General features: G+C 47.8%; 1 protein-coding gene across 1 annotated transcript in view; it reads right to left on the bottom strand.

Annotated features, from left to right (window-relative positions):
- Nucleotides 1-263: 263 nt before the first annotated feature.
- ZNF423 (zinc finger protein 423) overlaps nucleotides 264-20,258 on the bottom strand; it is a 166,566-nt gene continuing 146,571 nt past the window's right edge. The window contains exons 5-7 of the mRNA XM_047077396.1: nucleotides 6,375-6,533; nucleotides 6,111-6,134; nucleotides 264-308 (exon numbers count right to left, since the gene is read on the bottom strand). Of these exons, the coding sequence (XP_046933352.1) occupies nucleotides 264-308; nucleotides 6,111-6,134; nucleotides 6,375-6,533 (228 nt within the window). The remainder of the gene's footprint in view (nucleotides 309-6,110; nucleotides 6,135-6,374; nucleotides 6,534-20,258) is intronic.

The following is a 20,258-nucleotide window of genomic DNA, read 5'->3' on the forward strand; positions in this document are numbered from 1 at the left end:
TGCGTTGACCCAAGTAAAATGGACTTTCTTGTAGATCAGAAATGGCCGAAAATTGGCAATTTCATATGGTTTGGCCTAAAAATAGTAAGAACCACAATAATAATAATAATCAAGTTGTACAGGGACCATGATAACAGAGTGGATCTGAGGTCCATGTAGGACAAAGAAATCAGGGGTTGGGGGAAAGGATCCTCGAGTTCCCTGTTAGCCCGCCTGGTCCATTTCGAACCAGGCGTGTGTGACATTAAACAACTCCTCTCCCTCTAGGAGATGGTCTGCACACCCATCTTGGTCCAGTGGGCTGTTCCCTGGTGACAAAGGGAGAAGCGCCTAGAAATTAGAAGAGGGGTCCAAATGTAAGGCAAAGCCACCTTTGTTAAAGGTGAACGCCACTAACTCCACCTCAGGGGCAAGCAAAAATTTGGGGGTGCAGCTTAAAGAATTGAGAAACAGGAGAAGAAAGTGAAGGCTCCACCAGCTACCCCAGGCCAGTGCTGCCAAACTCCAACTGTGCTTGCCAAACAGCACCAATTATTACGAAACACACACACACACACACACACACACACACACACACCACTAATAAATGAATAAAGAAAGAAAGGACGAATGTGAACAAACTTTTAATGGAAAGAGCACTGGTGTGACTTCGGGGAACTTATTAACCTCTCTGACCCCCGGTTCCCTTACCTGTGAAATAAGAATGAGACCATCCCTTTGGCAGGATTGCACAATACCTTCCAGCCAAAGACCACCAAGAACACACCTGTAGTCCAACAAAGCTGGATTTACTGACAGGTTGCAGTGGTGGAGAATACACACCCATGGGCTATATGTTAGGACAAGGACGTTAGAAACATAATTCTTAGAATTTGACTTGTGTTAAGTGATTCTTCAGGCTTTTTCTCTGGGTCGGATGCTGTCCAGAAACAGGAGTAATTCTATGAGTGGACACCTTGATGATTCTTATCTAGAAGGCAGGGAGAACAAAGCAAAACTACAACTACAGTTGGTGAGGAAACAAGTTAGCCAGGATGCAGGATGTTTGGGCAGTTTGTGATTTGGACAAAGTTCACATTCTGTCTGTGTTCAGACACAATTGTGGAGTGGCCTCATCTTTGGGTGCTTTGTGGTGTTGCATGATGTTGGTGTTCTGTGGAACTGTTTATGGCCAACGGACCCAGCTGACCATCAGGCGGCTCTTTTCTTAGGCTAACGTGCCGTGCCCATACTCAGGAAACCTGAGGCGTGGTTTCAGCTCCACTGGAGCAGTAATGATCCAGAGGTTGACGCATTATGCGGCGCAGACTGCCTATAGCACAGAGGCTCAAAGGAGGAGGACGCAGGTGTTCACTGGGACACTTCGAGCCACAGTTAGGGCTTGAGCTAGGTTTTTAAGGGTGGGTAGAAGATGCAGGGGGGAGGAGGGATGACTCCAAAAGTCAGAGAGCAGGGGCTGGATTAGTCCAGTGTGGTGCCCAGAGATAGGAGCACCCCTCCCCCGTAGTCATCTCCCCTGTAGTCATCTGGGATCAACCCCTCCCCTGCCTCAGACCACAGAATCTGCTACACCTGGCTCTGGGAGGAGCACATGACCTGTACTGGCCAATCAGCACATCATATCTGGTGGCCACATGACTGTTTGGGGCAGGCCTTGTGAAGGAGCTGGTCCAATCAGAGAGCATCTCAGAGCTTTGCTGGAGATATGGAGCCAGCCCTCTGTCCTTTTCTGTTTGGGAGCCAGAGCTGCTGGTGGTTATTCAGTGAACTTGAGGGGAACACTTGCAAAAGCCAGGCTCCAGCCCAGGGCAGAGGTCTGAAAAGAGCAAAGGAAGAGAAAGAAGCAGAGCCTCTGTGGCCATCTGACCCCTGTGTTGAGCTGCTTCTGAAGTGACTGGCTGAGAGGAAGAGTAATGGTTCCCTTTCCCCTGGGCCACTCATCCCCCTTCAGCACTATCCCAGCACCCTCTATGGCATTAACCTTCCAGTGGCTGCTGCCTAATCCTGTAGGAGGCCTTTGGTGGCTACTTCCCCCCCTCCAGCCCCACTGAACCGACCCAGTAGGACTTTAGGTGCCGAACGGACGGGGCAAGAACCCAAGGCAAGGAAGCTGGTACTCTGGGGACTGACCATGCAGGCGCCGCAGCCCACGAGCCTCCCTCTGCCTGCCCAGGACCCACTGGAATGGAAGTGCCAGGAGGGTGGGGCTTCTTGACCGTTTGGCTCATAGACCCATCCCAGCACTTGGGGCAGGGTCTGACAAAGAGCAGATGCTCCATATATATGTGCTGCATGAATGAAGGAATGACCCTCCTCTCTAGTGGGAAGGGGGCTGTTTAGTAAGATCAAGAGACAGAAATGTTGTTAGCGTAGCTGCACACCAGAGTTTTCCCGTGAGAGGCCATCACAAGGTTTGTTTTGCATGTAGAAGACTCTGTGAAGAACTTGAAGTTGCTAAAGCAAAGAGCTCCAAAGTAAATGCCTTCCAGGTAGTGGAAGGGGGCGGGGGTGGGGGGCAGGTGTTCACCGAGAGGGATGGGTGGGGACTGTGAGCAAACACAAAAGGCCTATCACACTTATGGGCATTCAGACCACAAAAGCTCACCACCACTTATGCACACCAGAGAGAGGCCACCTGAAGGCCACATACAGCTCAGGGCCTCCAGTGTGTGGTTCTTGAATCCTGTCTACATCGAAGCCTACAGGGAGGCCTTCTGGGATGATAGTGCCTTTCAAGTGCAAGCCAACCTTTCCAGTGACATCGTGCTCTGTCCATATTCCCTAAAACCCCCTCCACTTTCCTTTTTTATGTTTATTTTTTTTTATTTTTTTAAAGTTTGTTTATTATTTTGGGAGAGAGAGCAAGCAGGGTAGGGGCGGACAGAGAGAATCCCAAGCAGGGATCCCCAGTGCAGGGCTCAAACCCACAAACTGTGAGATCATGACCTGAGCCGAAATCAAGAGTCAGATGCTTAACTGACTGAGCCACCCAGGCGCCCCCATGTTTATTTGTTTTTGAGAGAGTGTAAGTGGGGAAGGAACAGAGAAAGGGAGACAGAGGATCCAAAGCGGGCTCTGCACTGACAGCAGTGAGCCCGATGTGGGGCCTGAACTCATGAACTGTGAGATCATGACATACACCAAACTCAGACGCTCAACACACTGAGCCACCCAGGTGCCCCCAAACCCTCCATCTTCTGACAAAGGACAGTGCCCTCTTTACTCCTCTTGGTGCCTTCCGCGCCTCAGCTGGGTCCTTGGGGCATCTGGTAACATTGTGTCCATGAGACCTGCTTCCAGGTCCACACAAGTGCACTAACTCTTGGGACCGACTGTGCACGTACATGTACAGGTATGAGTATCCAGGCACCTGCCCCTAAACACATGCAAAGGGACTCCTGGGCACCTGCTACTCTATTCAGAGATCCCCTACTCCAGGAAGTCCTTCCTGACTGACCACTGCCCGTCATCCTGCAGGCCAAGTCTGCCCTCCCTTCTCCAGACCAGTATCCCACCTGCTCTGACTTGTGGCATCCCCTCCTCTTACGGCAGTTACCCTGGAGGGAGGAATTGCATACGACAACATAAGCACAGGCCCTGGGTTCAAATCGCAGCACTGCTACGGCCTTGCTGCGTGACCTGACTTGAGCACGTTTGCAAACCTCTGTGTCCTCAGTTTCCCCATGTGTGAACTGGAGGTGATCATCATGTCTATGTTGCCAGTCTGGTGAAAATAACCTGCAGGGGAGCTTCTACAGCGTGTTCGGAACTTGGTGGTATGTATGAGTGTTTGCCATTCTTGCTGTACCGGCTCCAGCTGGCCAAGGTAAGACTGAGTAAAGACATGGAATACTCCTTGTGTTCTTTTCGGAGAGATGCTCCAGCTGTAGGGCAAGACAGCCACCTCCCAAGTGTGCTGGCCCGGCCGGCCAGGCTCCTCCAGACTCAGTATTGACCCGCCTGTCCTGGGGCATGTGACCTCTTCTCTGATCAGCGCGTGTGGTGGGGATGGGCAGGCCCCACAGGCCGGATTGATTTTGAAAACTTGTCTCTTACACAGGAAAAGGTCATGTTTGCAGGTGGGCATCCCAAGGCCTCTTTCCAGCGGGGTGCCCTGGCCGAGCAACAGGACTTCCATTAGCATTAACGGGGGGCTTTCGGCAGAGGACTCTGAAGGCCGGGCCAAGTGTATGTCAATGTGGAATCACTCCAGAGGAAGTTGTCCAGAGAGCCGATCTCCAGGACAGGCAGGACCATGGGGGCAGTCCCAGCCTGTCGTGCCTGAGCTTGCCAAGAGAAAGTGGGGCTCTGATGGGGGAGGGGGGTCTCAGGCAGCAGCAGGGGCCACAAAAGAGCTGGAGCAAAAGGCCCTCCATCGTCACATTCTCAGGAAGGGCTGCATCTGGCTGACTGGTGGACCCTGTCAGATGCCAGCAAAAGAGGTCCCCCCCTCCTTGGAGCGGAATGTAGTTCCTGCCCCTCTCCGCCAGCCTCTCTCTCACTGGGGCAGGCCTGGGAGAGGAGTCCCTGAAGACAGGTATTTGGACTGGCTCTCCATGCCCCTTAGGCTCTTGCATCAGAACCAGAGGACCCCTGGCCCTGCCCAGACCCTCACCCCTGAGCACCTCAGGGCCCCTTCCGGCTGTCCACTGGGGCTGGGATCCATGATTCAAACTCATGCCCAGTTGAAACCCCACAGATAACTGAATCCAAAACTGCCAACCAGTTGCTCACAGGCTGGATCTGGCCTGTTTTGTTTGGTGTGAGCAGGGCTTTAAAAAATATTTTCACATCAGCTTCCAACAGTTGGAAGATTCCACATTTTAAAAGACCAAGATTTTAGCTCTGCTCGAAACACTAGATGCTCTGGCTGCTTCCAGGTCTGCCTTGCCATGTCACTGGCTGGCTGCCTGCTGTAGACCTGCCTTATCTTCCACAGACCTCACCACTCCCTGTGACTTCAGTGACACCGACCTAGTGTCACTTGCATTTGCCATCACACTTGTGCCTGGCTCACCTCTCCTGTGATCATTGCCTGGAGCCGCGGGCCGCAGGCACTGAAAGTCACGAGCCCTGTTTGTTTCAGTGACTGAGATCTAGAAAGGCCAACCCATTCCTGTCTCAGAGGCTTTGCCTGTGCTGTTCCTTCCATCTAGAATGTTCTTCTCCAGGATGGCCACACAGTCACACTCATTTTCGTTCAGATCTCTGCTCCAATGTCAGAGAAGCCATTGCTGTCCACTCCCATCTCTCCCTGTGCCATGCCTGGCTTTGTCCTTCTTCATAGCTCTGCTCCCTCCACACATATAACACATCCACCTGTACATTTGCCCTTTGTTTCCACTCAATCCACCAATAGAGGGTCAGTTCCATGAGAACAGTAGCTTTGTATTTTATTCATTATCTTGTCCTCAGCCCCTGGATAGGACTTGGCATCTGATAGGAGCTCAATAAATATTTTTAAATGAATGAAAAGCAAAAAATGGTAGAGTGCAAGACAAGACTGCAAAAAGCTTTGCATGGAGGACTGAGGAGTAGGAAGGGAGGCCCTCTGGGGGCTGCAGGCAACAAAGTAATGGGGTTGGGTTTGCATTCCTGAAGATCTCTGGGAACTGCTCTCTGGGAGTGTTTATGTGACCTTTGAGGGAACTACATTTGCATACTAGCCACGTGATGGATATAACAAGAGCCACTATGTGGCCGCCATCTTAGGGAGACAAAGGGTATGGCCCCTTCCTTCTGGTGGGGGGGGCTTCAGTGAAATTGGGAAGCAAAGTACACAAAAACAAGGGTGGGAGGGAGCACGAGGGAGAGAATTACCACGAGATCGTAATATCTGTGAGGACAGGTTCCCCTAAGTCACTTAACAAAGATTTATGGAGCACCTACTACATGCCAGGACCCCACCCTAGAGGAGCTCAGTCTGGCAATGGACATAGGCATTTGTCCAACAACCACACAAAGGCTGATGAGGGCTTTGAAGGAAAGCAAAGAGGCTTTGAGGGCCTCTGTCTTCCTCCTCACTGTTTGGCACATAGTAGGTGCTCACATCTATCTTCCAAATGAATGCAGGACTCTCCTGTGGACCCCTTCAGAGGGGGGAGACAGACCTTGGAGAGCTGCAGGAAGGATGCCTGAAGGGAGCAGAGGAAAGAGGTGGAGGAGCAGAGAGGGTGGCCCTCCCACAATCAGGTTTTGCTGTTACTTGATTCGGGCACCATGCTGGGTACTGGGTGCCGGTCGCTGGGCAGGACACTTCTTCTCCTTTTTCGGGAATGTGCACTGCCCCTTCCCCCACCCCGGGTGGGCCAGGCGCCACTTGGTCTGCCATTTTGATGCTCTCGGCGGGACCAGGATGCTGTAAACACCCATACGCGACTCTCCTGCAGGGTCTCCGGGTTGCCAACAATCACGGCCATCTGCTCGCATGGCATCGGGCCCAAGCCCAGCGCCCGGGGAACCGTGCCAGGCAGCGATTGGTTCTGAGGCGTGCCCCTTAAACCGGGCGGGGGGCCTCCTCTTCTGAGGGGCCCCTGGGGGAGCAGGAGAACAAAAGACAGATTTCTCTTTCCTTAAAAAAAAAAAAAAAGATCAATTTCACTTAAGACTCAGCACAAAACGAGGAGCAGGAGAAGAAACAGAGAACAGAGTCTATGGGGTCCTGAATATTCACGAGCTGGCTTTGCACAGCTCAGAGTCCTGGGTGATGGGGGAGGAACGAGGGCGCACTCCATATTTAAAACATCCTTCAAAAGTCACCCCCTTCTCCTGCAGGCACCCCCTTCTCTAGCCTGAGGCTTAGGGCAGCAGGGGGAGGGAGGCCAGGAGGCCTCCTGGAGAAAAGCCATAGCTCTGGCCTGGGAGTCAGGGCTGAGATCCCCACCCACTGGGGCTATTCAGGAGCTATGTGGCTTTCCGCAGTCCAGTTGGCTTCTCTGAGACCTCATAAAACAGAGGCAAAGGATAGCTGTGCATATTAGATAGCATGGGGGACACAGGAGCAGGTGTCTCTGGAGCAAGAAAATGTCTCAGCAGTGGGTGGTCACTAGGTGCTGTGTGTCTCTTGCACATATGCACACAGTTGTGTGAGTCTAGTGAGCTCAGATCTCTCTGTGTCTCTGGGCATGTGTGCGGTTGACCGTGTCCTCATGTGGGGCCATCTGGGTTTGCACATGAGACTCCAGGAAATTATGTGGGCTAGTCTTGGCTCTTGTGTCAGGCGCATTTGTGCCTGTGGGTACAAGGTTTGAGTGGGCACCGGTGTGTGTATGTGTGTGTGTGTGTGTGTGTGTGCGTGCGCAGAGTCAGCCTTGCCCTGGCCTCACCACCTCTGGGAGCCAGGCCCCAAGTGAAGATCGGACTGAGAGCTCTTTTCCAGCCACTCTCTCCTCCGCACCTCCTTGGTGGCTTATCCTCAGCCCACCCCGCCCACTGTCCAGCTGGCCCACACCAGGGGCTGGCACTCACTTCAGAGTCCACACCGGAAAGGGGCTGTGCATGGTGAAGTCATTCTGGACACCCCAGCGCCAACTAAGCCTAGGTCAAGGGCTCTGGGATTCTCTACGCCAGGTCCTCCCTCCTGCTTTGAGCCGAGTGGCAGCCCCATCCCTGTGCTCCCTGGAGCTTTGGAAGGGAGGGGGCTATGGCTCAGGATCCCAAAGGGAGGTCTCAGTAAGAGGAGTGGGGAAGGGGCCGAGCTGCCCTTGTGCACAGCACCCAGCACTTTGTCACATTCTTTCCCGTGCAGGAGCCCATTCCATTCTCGCCCCCCTGCCAGGCCAGAGTGACTGGCAACCCCATTCTACAGATGAAGGAATTTGGGGTCAGAGGGGGGTACTGAGATTGCAGTGCGATGTCACTGGCGCTGGATCCACAACCTCACCTTCAGCACGTGTATAGACATGGCCCGGGTCACCTTTGTGGGACAGAACCTCACATGCAGGGGGTGGTTAAGTGCTGGCCAGGTAGCTGATGTTTTTGAGCAGGTACTGTTTTAAGGGCCTATTTAATCCCCATAACGGTCCCATGAGACGAGGACACCTATGAGCCCTGGTTCACCCGCAAGGACACTGACACACAGAGGTCACTGACACACTCTGGGTCCCGTAGCTAGCAAGTAGTACCCATGTGGGTGGTCTATAGTCACCATACCAGGCTGCCTTCCACAGAGGCCAGAGGAAGTCACAGACCCATTTAAAGGAACAGAGAGAGGGCAAAGTGGAAGCACTTCTTGCCTCCCCTGCCCAGAAGAGGTGAGTACTGTGGCCATTCTGCTGGACAGAGGGCCTCTCCAGCTCCCAGAGGCCCTCCTCAGCACCTGAGGCCTCCCAGATGGGTATTTCATCCCCACAGGAGCGGGGGATACATGACTCCTAAGCCACAGGACAGCACAGGGGTCTCCCCAGACCACCTTCCAACCCCCATCCTCCCTCAAGGTCTGACCAAGGGACTCTGTGGCCAAGGGTTCCTCTGCTCCGGAGCCCTAGGCAAGGGGGTGACTGGAGAATGGCGGGCAGGAAGGGTGCAGGACTAAGAAAGACATCCAGGGCCCTCTTCCCCCAGCCCACCACAGCCACCACTGAGCCAGCGCTGGATTATTCAATGTAACATTTAATTACACTGAGAGTCTAACGAACACAAGGAAAGTCAGATGTGGAACTCGCACCCCCCACTGAGCCTCCTGGAAACCATGGGGGAAGGCAGGGTTGCTCCATATGCTGCTGTGTGGGTGTGCGTGGTTCATGCACGTGTGTGCATGTGTGTCTTGGCGGGGATGGGGTGGGGGTGGGGCTGTCTCCATGTGTGCACGTGCATCCGAACGGGCAGTCTCTGTGTAGCTGCCTGGTGCGTGCCTCTGTGTGTGTGCTTGTGTGCGTGCATGCACATCTGGCTGCGTCTGGGCTGTGCGTCTCTGTATGCCTGCCTGTCTTTGTCGTGGCTGCTAAAAGCAGTTTGCCTCCAATAATAAGCAATGTTTTCAGGCCCCCAGTAAGAGTGGGCTGGTCAGATATCCTTCTCCAACATCGACCACCCCCCTTGGAACTGCCAGGATCCCGAGTAATTCCTTCCAGCCCCAACTTTCTGTGCCAGCCTCCGCAGGTGACAGGCATGTGCATGTGCTTCCCCTCGTCCCCTCCTCATCACTTCCCTTCCTTCAGGGCTTCCCTGACACTTAGGTGGCCCACTTTCTGGTCATTTTTCCCTATATATACTCATTCCAGAATGTTACTTTGGACCTGAACTCCTCCACTGACTTCAGGCTTCAGAGCCAGACGCCCAGTGACCGAGCTCTGTGTCTGTCCCTCCCTGGTGTGTGACCTTAGATGAGTCACTTCACCTTGCTGAGCCTGCATTCCCACATGGTGGAGAGTGCCAAAGCAGATGTGTATTAAGTGTGCTGTGTGCAACATGGTGCAGTTGGGAGCTCCATCACAATGGGAAGGAAGCACCATGAAGGAAGATACTCTTCAGCCCTTCCCAGAGCCATCCCTCTGTGGGCAAGAAGAGGAGAAGGTGGCAGAGTCCCCAAAACTGACCTCGGGGAAAGATGGCAGTCAGAGGGTGGTGCCTCCTGGACAGCAGGACCAGGCTGGGCTAGGGTCAGCTAAGAGTTTTCCTGAGACCTGGGCAACACCTCTGATATAAACTGGGGCGGTGCTCTCTCTGATGACCCCACCCCACTCCCCCCTCCCCACTCACCCACCGACCATTTATTTCCCCACCCAAATCTTCCACCCTGAGAGCCAACTTCCCAGTGAAATCCAATCTGCTCAGTCATCAAATTCCAGAATTGTTATATACTCCTAGATAGGCACAAAGACCTGTGTATAAAAGTGTTCAGAGTAGACCTGTTTATAACACAAAGGCTCTAAACAGCATAAATGCCCGACAACAAAAGGGAGTCAGTTCATTCAATTATCAGTCATTTTTCTAGTGGAATCCTTTGTGGCCATGATAAAAGCAATAGAACTGGGGGACCTCCAGCAAGATGAAGACATATTTTCTCTATTTCTCCTAAGTACTACAACACCACCACCCACAAAAACCCAGATATTGTATATTTTTAAAATAGGAAGACTCAGAAAGGTGACAAAGGCAGAGTGGCTAGGGACCTTAGGACCCAGTTCACTGGGTTTTCTTTCTGCTTCATATATCCCAGACTTGGAGCTGAAAAAAGCCACTAACAGGAAACACTAATGGGCAGGAAACACTAATGGGTACAGACCAAAAGAAATAAATAAATAAAAGTCCCCCAATAGCCAAAGAATCAGTAAAGGGGCAGCCTGTTAAGGCAGAAAGCTTTTAGACAAATCACCACTCTACTGCAGCCAAACACCACGGAAAAAACTGTGGCCTCACCCCCACAGTTTAAGGTCCCTAAACTTCCACTCTCCCCAGTCGATGATGACATTCCCTGGTGCTCCTGACAAGGATAAGGAGCTGGAGAAGGCTGCGTAGGAAGGCAGATTTTCATCCTTACTGTTCAGTACAAGGCCTCCTCCACAGTGCTGGGGGAGCTTGGACTTCCATCGGCCAGCCAGCATTACTGAGGCACTCCACTACCTCCCTTCCCACTGGGGTGGTATCAGAGGAGGCCTAGTGGGGAGGCAGGACTTGTGCCCCTGCCCAATGGTAACGAAGCCACCCACTCTTCTGTGTTATCAGTGGACACTATACCGGAAGCAGTAACTAGGCATTCCTACCCTTTCCACTCAAGGTATCATTGTACACTTAGTGGGAAGCCAGAACTCCCACCCTCACCCACTGTAATAATCCCCTCAAGCATCAATAAAGGGGAAGTGGGGAACTTGGCATTCCAATCCCACCTGGCATTAATGAGGCAGTGACATGCACTTCCACTTTCCCCTCCGGGGGCAGTATCAAAGGAAGGTAGCTAAGAGAGAAGGCTTAAATGAGATCCAGAGTTTCATTCCTTAATATGCAAAACATAGAAGTTTCAATAAAGAATCAGTTGTCATACCAAGAACTAGGAAGACATCAAACAGAATGAAAAAAGTCAATCAATAGATGGAAAGTTAAAATGTCAGAGATATTAGAATTATCTGCCTTAATGAGCACTTACAACCTGCTTAAAATAAATGAAAAAAGTAGAATGTCTCAGCAAAGAAATCAAAGCTATAAAGAACCAAGTGGAAATTTTAGAACCAAGAAATACAATAAGTGAAATAAAACATACAATCAATGGGTTCAATAGCAGAATGGAAATGACAGGGGGAAAAATTAGTGAAGTGGAAGTCCAACAATAAAAATTACTGAATCTGAACAAAAAAAAATTGGAAAAAAAAAAAAAGAAAAGAACAGAACCATAGAGACCTGTGAGACCATAACAATAGATCTAACACTGGTGTCATCAGAATCCTGGAAAAAGAGGAGAGAGTAGAGTCAAAAAATACTTGGCTGAAAAAAATCTGAAATTTAGCAAAATATATGAATGTACAGATTCAAGAGGCTGAGCAAATCTAAAATAGGATACACCCAAGGAAATCCATACCAAGAGACATTATAGTCAAATTTTTAAAAATTAAGGACAAAGGAAAATTCTTGAATGCAGTAAGAGAGGAACAACATCTTACCTATGGGGAGAAGGGGGAGAATTTGAATAAAACTGAATTTCTTGTAAGAAATCATAGAGGTCAGAAGGAAGTGGCACATTTTTCAAGTGCTGAAAGAAAACCGTCACCCCAGAATCCTATATCCAGTGAAAATATTCTCCAAGGATGAAGAGGAGATCCAGATATTCTTAGATAAAGAAAATCTAAAAGAATTTGTAGCCAGCCAACCTACCCTGAAAAATGGCCAAAGGAAACTCTCTAAACAGATAAGAAGTGACTTTAAAAAAAAAAAAAAAAAGGAGTCCTGGAAAATGAGGAAAGAAGTGCAACACATAAGCAAAAATATAAATAAAAATACGTTTTCCTTATCATCTTGAATGATAAGGAAATCATCTGGTTGAAGCAAATTTTAACACTGTCTGATGTGGTTCTAAATGTATGTAAAAAGATTTAAGACCATTATAAACAGGAGAGGACAAAGGGGCATAAAGAGAAGTAAGTTTTTTATGCTTCACTAGAACTGGTAAAATGATGACACCAGTTGATTTAACAAGCTTTGTATTAATGTTATTTCCAGAGTCACCACTTTAAAAACTATGCAAGGAGATATACATAAAATTACCATATATAAACCAGAATGAAATCCTAAAAAAAAAATGTTCAAGGTAGGAAGACAAGGAAAAGAAATCAGAGAAATGAAAAACAGAACAAATACGAAAACAAAAAAACCCAAAATGGCCAACACAAACCCTAACACATCAATATTTACATTAAATGTAAATGATATAATACTCCAATTAAAAGGGAAACATTGGCAGAGAGGATGATTCAACATATGTTGTCTACAAGAAACTCATTTCAAGTATGACATAAATCAATTGAAAGTAAAAAGATGGAAAAAGATATATGATGCAAATATTAATCTAAAGAAAACGGAAGTGGCTCTATTAGTATTAGATTAGTATTAGATAAAGTGGACTTCAGAACAAAGAAAATTACAGAAATAGAGAAAGAATTTGCATAATAATTTAAGGATCAATCCATTCCATTGTTAAGACACAGAATCCTAAATGTGTGTATGTGCCAAACAACAGAGCTGCAAAATATGTGAAGCAGAAACTAAAAGAAATAGACACATCCACACTTATGTTTGGATACTTCAACAGCATTTTCTCAATAATTGATAGAACAACTAGACTGAAAGTCAGCATAAAAAAGAACTCAACAACACCATCAATCAACAGGCATTTATAAAACACTCCATAAAACGATAGTAGAATACACATTATTTTCAAATCCCACAGAACAAGATACTGGGATAAGCCATATTACGGGCCATAAAACACATTTCAACAAATTAAAAATAAATTTAAATTACAGAGTGTGTTCTCCAACCACAATGAATCCAAACCAGAAATCAATCACAGAAAGATAACAGGGAAATCACCAAACACTTGGAATGTAAACAACATTTCTAAATAATCCTTGGTTAAAAAGGAAGTCTCAAGAGAAATTTTAAATATACATTGAACTGAAAGAAAATGAAAAAACAAAAAATTTGGGAACATAGCCAAAGCAGTAGTGAGAAGGAAATGTATAGCCCTGAGGGTATATATTAGAAAAGAGGAAAAGTCTCAAATCAGTACTCTAAGCTTCCATCTCAATAACCACGAAAAACAAGAGCAAAACAAATCTAAAGCAAGCAGAAGGATGGAAATAATAAAGAGCAGAAATGAATGAAAGTGAAAACAAAAAACAACAAAGAAAAATAATGAAATAAAGACTTGGTTCTTTGAAATGATCAAAAAAATTGATGAACCTGTAACCAGACTGACAAAGTGGGGGTGGGGGGAGAGAAGGCCCAAAGGACCAATATCAGGAATAAAATATCTCTACAGATCCTACAGCCATCAAAAGTATAATAAAGAAATACAGTGAAAAACTCTGCACACACAAATTTTACAAATTAGATGAAATGAACAAATTCCTTGAAAAGCACAGATTACCACAACTCACCCAATATAAAATAGACCATTTGAATAATCTTATATGTAATTTATAACTATTTAGGAAATTGAACTTGTAATTGAAAAATTCTTCCCCCAAAAGAATGAGAACTGTGTATGTTAACACAAAGAGAATGGATTAGTATATTAGTAAAGGAATGAAAAATATGTCTGAAGACAATGTACCCAATTAACATATTTTTGTGAAAGAAAAATAGGGATATATACAAATGTGTAATTTCATGTGTACAAACCATCTGTAGAAGGAATGAGGCTGGTATACAAAAATAAATTCAAAATGGATGAAAGACTTCAATGTAAGACAGGAAATCATCAAAATCCTGGAGGAGAAAACAGGCAGCAACCTCTTTGACCTTGGCCACAGCAACTTCTTACCAGACACGTCTCCTGAGGCAAGGGAAATATAAGCAAAAAATGAACTATTGGGACTACATCAAGATAAAAAGCTCTGCACAGTGAAGGAAAGAATCAACAAAGCTAAAAGGCAACCAACGGAATGGGAGCAGATATTTGCAAATGACATATCCGGTAAAGGGTTAGTATCCAAATGTATAAAGAACTTACCAAACTGAACACCCAAAAAACAAATAATCCAGTGAAGAAATGGGCAGAAGATATGAATAGGCACTTTTCCAAAGAAGACATCCAGATGGCTAACAGACACATGAAAAGATGCTCAACATCACTCATCATCAGGGAAATACAAATCAAAACCACAATGAGATACCACCTCACACTTGTCAGAACGGCTAAAATTAACAACTCAGGCAACAACAGATGTTGTTGAGGATGTGGAGAAAAAGAAATGATCTTGCACTGTTGGTAGGAATGCAAACTGGTGCAGCCACTGAAAAAACAGTATGGAGGTTCCTCAAAAAGTTAAAAATAGAACTTACCTTATGATCCAGTAATCACATTATTGGGCATTTACCCACAGGATATAAAACTACAGATTTGAAGGGGTACATGCACCCTGATATTTATAGCAGCACTATCAACAATAGCAAAACAATGGAGAGGGATCAAGTGTCCATGGACTGATGAATGGATAAAGATGTGATATATATAAAATGGAATATAACTTGGCAATCAAAAAGAATGAAATCTTGCCATTTGCAACAACATGGATGGAGGTAGAGTGTATTATGCTAAGTGAAATAAGTCATCCAGAGAAAGACAAATATCATATGATTTCAGGCATATGTAGAATTTAAGAAACAAAACAGAAGAACATAGGGGAAGGGAAGGAAAAATAAAATAAGATAAAGACAGGGAGGCAAACCATAAGAGACTCTTAAATACAGGTAACAAACAGAGGGTTGATGGAGGGGAAGTGGGTGGGGGAGGGGCTAAATGGGTGATGGAGGCACCTGGGTGGCTTAGTTAAGCGGTGGAGTCTTGATCTCAGCTCAGGTCATGGTCTCACGGTTCATGGGATGGAGCCTTGCGTCAGGCTCTGTGCTGGCAGTGTGGAGCCTGCTTGGGATTCTCTTTCTCTTGCTCTCTGCCCCTCCCCCTCTCAAAATAAATAAATAAAATATACTTTAAAAAATAAACAAACAAAAAACCAATGGGTGGTGGGCATTAAGGAGGGCACTTGTTGGGATGAGCACCAGTTGTTATATGTAAGTGATGAATCACTAAATTCTAGTCCTGAAACCAACACTACTACTACCTTGAATTTAAATAAAATTAAAAAAAAAAAATAGCAGGAATGAGGCTGGAAAATATGAGTATATGTAGGAAGAATAGTTTATATTTTTTAGTGATGTTCATTTCCTATCCTTTTGAATACTTTAAACTTTTTCCTATTATTATTTAATCACTACGTTTTAAAAAAATCATTTTATTTTAAACATCCACATGGTTTGTCTGGCTGGAGCTGAGCCTTACAGACAGATCACCTGGCTTCGTGTCTCGACTTCACCACCCACCAGCTGATACAGCCGAGCCCCAGCTTCCCTCGCTGTAAAACGAGAATGAAGAAAATGAGAAATAACCATCAGGACTGTGAATTCAGCAAGCAGCCCCCGTGTGCCTTCCACTGTGCTGGATGTTGTGGGGATTGAGGAGCGAGGGCAAATCCAGGCAGGTGCCTGAGGAGTGTCAGTGGTGGCATTTGAGCTAAGCCCCAAAGAAGCCTGTAGGCTCTGTTTGGGCCCAAGAGAAGGAAGAATGAGATTCCGGAGATGCCAGGAGGGAGCACAAACCCACAATTCCTAAGGTACAGGGTGCAGGGCAGAGCCAGGAGCCCAGCCAGGAGCCCTCAGGGTGCCAAGGAAGAGGTTCTCCTGGGGCGCCTGAGTGGCTCAGTCGGTTAAGCGTCCGACTCTTGGTTTCGGCTCAGGTCAAGATTTCACAGTGAGTTTGAGCCCTGCATTTGGCTTTACGCTGACAGCACGGCTCTGTGCTGTCCTTTGGTGCAGAGTACCGCCAAGTGCAGCATGTCCCCAGATCCTCTCTTTGGCCTCGGGTAGAGTTGTCTTTGTCCCCATTTATGGCTTCAGAAGCCATCCTTGAGCTCTGCTCCAGGCCCCAGCCTTCCCAAGGAGGTTCATAAGCACAGGGGGCTCTAAAAGCAAGATGAACTCAGAGAGCTTCTGATTCCACACTGTATGTCACAGATGGGAAAACTGAGGCCCAGAGTAGGCAAGGAATGGACCCAAAGTCACACACAGAGATGGTGACAGGAGCTCGTGGACTCGAAGCCCAGTGCTTGCTGCCCTGAGCGAGAAGCTCACAGCAAGGCCCCAATCCATGTGTGCTGTTATGATGCAGGCAGTATCATCCCAGAGCTCTGAAACTCCATTTCTGGGGCTGTCTGTTCCACATCTGTAGCCCGGTCACCCCTCAGAAATTCAGGGAAAAACACTAGTTTCCACATGGCCCCTCTCTTTCTATGAGAGTCCTTTTGGTGCCTCTGGAGCCCTCAGCCTGCCTGTAGGGATGAGGTTACCATCCCTTTTTATGCTCACCTTGCACACCACCAGCCAGGAACTGTGCTAAGTGCCTACTGGGTCACCCCGTCAAATTCTCACAGCTCCAGGAGAGTTTCTTTATCTCTGTTCTACAGATGAGGAAACTGAGGCGGAGAGAGGCCCTAGAATCCAGCTCTGACTGCTTCCAGGCCCTGACGTGGGAAAGGAAAATAGACAAATTATCTGAGGACGAGAGAAGCCGGGTGTGTTCTCCGAGTTCCATCTCTGGCCCACGACCCAGGACAGGGGCTAAATCCCCCAGCCTTCGAACCAAGTGCTTAGTTCCTCTCCAGCCGATCCATCTCTCTGTGACCTAAGATGGAGTTGATCATACGTTCCCCTCTCTCTTATTTGGTGCCCAAAGATTCAGCCCCTGTGGCATTGTCTCAAGGGCTCTCATGAGGCCTCAAACTTGTGGCCCCATGACCAAATGTATCCCCCGGAAGTGTTTTCCTTGGCACACATGGATTTTGTGGGGATTTTTGTGTGTGTTTCTATTTTTATTTTGAAAATTTTTAATGTTTATTTTTCAGAGAGAGGGACACAGAGTGCAAGTGGGGGAGAGGCAGAGAGAGAAAGACAAAGAATCTGAAGCAGGCTCCAGGCTCCGAGCTGTCAGCAGAGAGCCCAATGTGGGACTTGAACTCACGAACCGTGAGATCATGACATGAGCCAAAGTCGAACGCTTAACAGACTGAGCCACCCAGGTGCCCCATTTTGTGTGTGTTTTTAAATTTCACTCTGAGGTAATTACCAACAGGAATAAATTGAGATGTTTTCACAATAAAAGCTGGATTTCTTCCTCCTGAAAAATCAGAAAATCTAGCAACTTGTATCTGCATTCTTGGCCACAAGCAGCTGGACCTCCTTGAGAAGGACATTTACTGCCCTGCCGTCCGACTGGCCCCTCTGCCCCATTCCGCTCATTCACCTGGCCTGCTTGGTCCTTTTGGCCCTGCTGCAGGCCGCAGCCAGTCACTCGATAAATACGCATTGAGCACTTACAAGATGCAAGACAGTGATTTTAAAGGGAGTGGGGGGGAGGGGAATTCTCTCCAACTGATCTATCAGAATCTTCTGGGTGTGAGGATAGCTAACGGGCAAATGCAGTTTGAAAAACAATTTTCTTTATTCTGACCGAATTTTACGTTTGGGAAATTAAAAAAAAAAAATCCTACTGCAATACCACTACTAGTAATAATAATGAAACAATGAAAGTTGCGTCCCCCCCATGCACAGTTTTGATTTCTGTGGTTTTAGTCACCTGAAATCAGCCAGTCAACTGTGTCTGGAAGCAAAGGGTCTTCCTTCTAAGTACTGTCAGGTCAGGTAGCCTAACGCTGGGTCCCGATGCCTGTCATTCACCTTACCTCATATTTTTCCTCACACAGGCATTTTATCGCCTCATATCATCACAAGAAGAAGCGTGAGTACATGGGTACAATAAGATATTTTGAGAGTGCGCGAGAGAAACTATATTCACATACCTTTTATTACCATTATATTATTACAATCGTTCTATTTTTATTATTGTTGTTCATCTCTTACTGTGCTTAATTTATAAATTAAACTTTATCATAGGTATGTATGTATAGGGAAAAACCTAGAATATATCTGGTTCATGGGATCTGTGGTTTCAGGCATCCCCCCCGCCCAGCGGATAAGCTGGGCCTGCTGCTGTACTGCATTCAGCACTTTTAATCCATTCATTAAATCAATAAATATGTATTGCGCATCAGCTATGTTCAGGCACTGTTCTAGGTGCTGGGGCTACAACAGAGGCAGACAAAACACTGCTCTCTCCGGGGCAGACCCCCAGGATGCACATTCCATCTTCACAGCTGCTTGGGGGGGGGGGGGGCAAGAGGAACACAATCTCCACCTTCAGACGGGGGCACCCAAGTCCAGAGAGTCTGAATGGCCTGCCAAAACTCACACTGCCGCTAAAGGCGGGCAGGGATACAGACCAAGGGCCCCTGTTCCCGCCTCTAAGCCCCATACTCCAGGCAGACCACGTGGGACCACCCCCCGCGCAAGCGCATTAGAGGTCTGGGGTGTGGGGCAGGGAATTGGACTACAATACTGGCTCAGCTGAATGTTCTGGAGCCTGCCTTGCTGGGAATCCCTCCAGAGTGAAGTGGGTGGTAGAGAGCGATAAGCAGGCACCTGCAGGTCAGGTGCCTCAGAAGGGAGCCTGAAGGCTGGGCGAAAAGGTTATCTGCTGGAGACCCTCCCTAGGTCTCCCAAGAATTCCCAGTCCCTCCCACTAGGGAGCTGTCCCTCTCCTTCCAGTGACCTTGACCGAGGCTGGGCAGGCACCTCAGGAACTACCTTGCCCGCTACCGTCAGGGCCGTTTCCCAAGGTCGTGGAAAGGCTGGGCTGAGGAGAAGACTGGCCAGCATGGGCGGACAAGGCCTTTGCAAGGATCTGTTTTCCTTCTTTCTGGGCCTGGGGCTGGGTAGGGCCCGTGACTGGGCTTGGCGTTAAACTAGGAGCGGCCAGGGCAGGTGTAAATTATGCATAGCTATTTCTGGGAACTTCTCAGATTTCTCAAGAGAGAGAAATTAATTTGCCTGTTTGGGCAAATAACACCAATTTTTTTTTCCCCTGCTTAAGGTCATTTTGTTAAGATAAAATTGATTAACGTTCTCTTTAAAGTTTAAGTAGAAACTGCTCAAACATATTTTTATGCACAGAAGCACGGTTTGCGCCCTTCAGTAATTAATAACTCTACAAATAAGTTCACAGCGCGCGGCTCGCGCTCAGCCCGCTGCCCGAGGCGGAAGCCGGGTGGGCGGGGCCGGCACCCAGTCTGGCCAATCAGGGATCAGGGAAGGGAGGGGCGGGCCGAGCCGCCTTGTCTCAGCCTCGGGTCCTAGAGCTGGCTCCTGCAGAACCCACGCGCGTGGACCTGCCGGGTCCCGCCTCCGCCTGACCCGACCCACACCTAGAATCAGCTCCAGGAACGAGAGTTTTAGGTGCCACCATTCCTGTGCGCTCTGCCGAAGTGCATCTGGGGCTGAAAACAGGGCTCTGGAGCCTAACTGCCTGGATTAGAATCGGAGCTAGCAAGTTACTTACGCTCTCTCTGTACGGAGGGGATCACAGTACCCACGTGATAATGTTGTGTGGACTGAAAGAATTAATACCTGTGCCGGCTGCTTAGAATGCTGTCAGGCACATAATGAATGCTCAAGTGATAGTATTTAATGTCACGGTCATTCTTATCTCATTTCAACTTCACATTAATTTGCGAGGTAAGACTATTTGCTATCTGTCCCATTTTGTCAATGAAAACACCGAGTCTCAGAGAAGTTAAGTGCCTTGCTTGGGATCACACAGCGAATAAGTAGTAAAGCTGAGGGTTGATCCAGGTCTGACTTACTCTGCAGCTTTAGGCTGTACTATGTCTTCATATGCATGCTTATCTTCCTCTAGGCCCTTTAAAGTGTCATTTATCCACTTTCACAATTTCTGCATACGTTCAGTGAACACTTGTCTGCTGAAGATCCTGTGCAGGCTGCTGGATATACCCAGATGTACTAAGAGTAAGCCTCTCCCCTCAGAGAGGTTGTATAGTAAAGGATAGGTGGAGAGGAAGACAGTCTGTGGTAGTCATTAGTGTAATTTGCCAAACGTTGCCTGTTCTTAGTTCTGGGCACGTGGCAGGGTTGCACTT

Source organism: Lynx rufus, unplaced genomic scaffold (assembly GCF_022079265.1).
Source record: "Lynx rufus isolate CCGP_SWC_20201006 ecotype Redwood Valley unplaced genomic scaffold, mLynRuf1.p SCAF_16, whole genome shotgun sequence".
Lineage (NCBI taxonomy): Eukaryota > Metazoa > Chordata > Mammalia > Carnivora > Felidae > Lynx > Lynx rufus.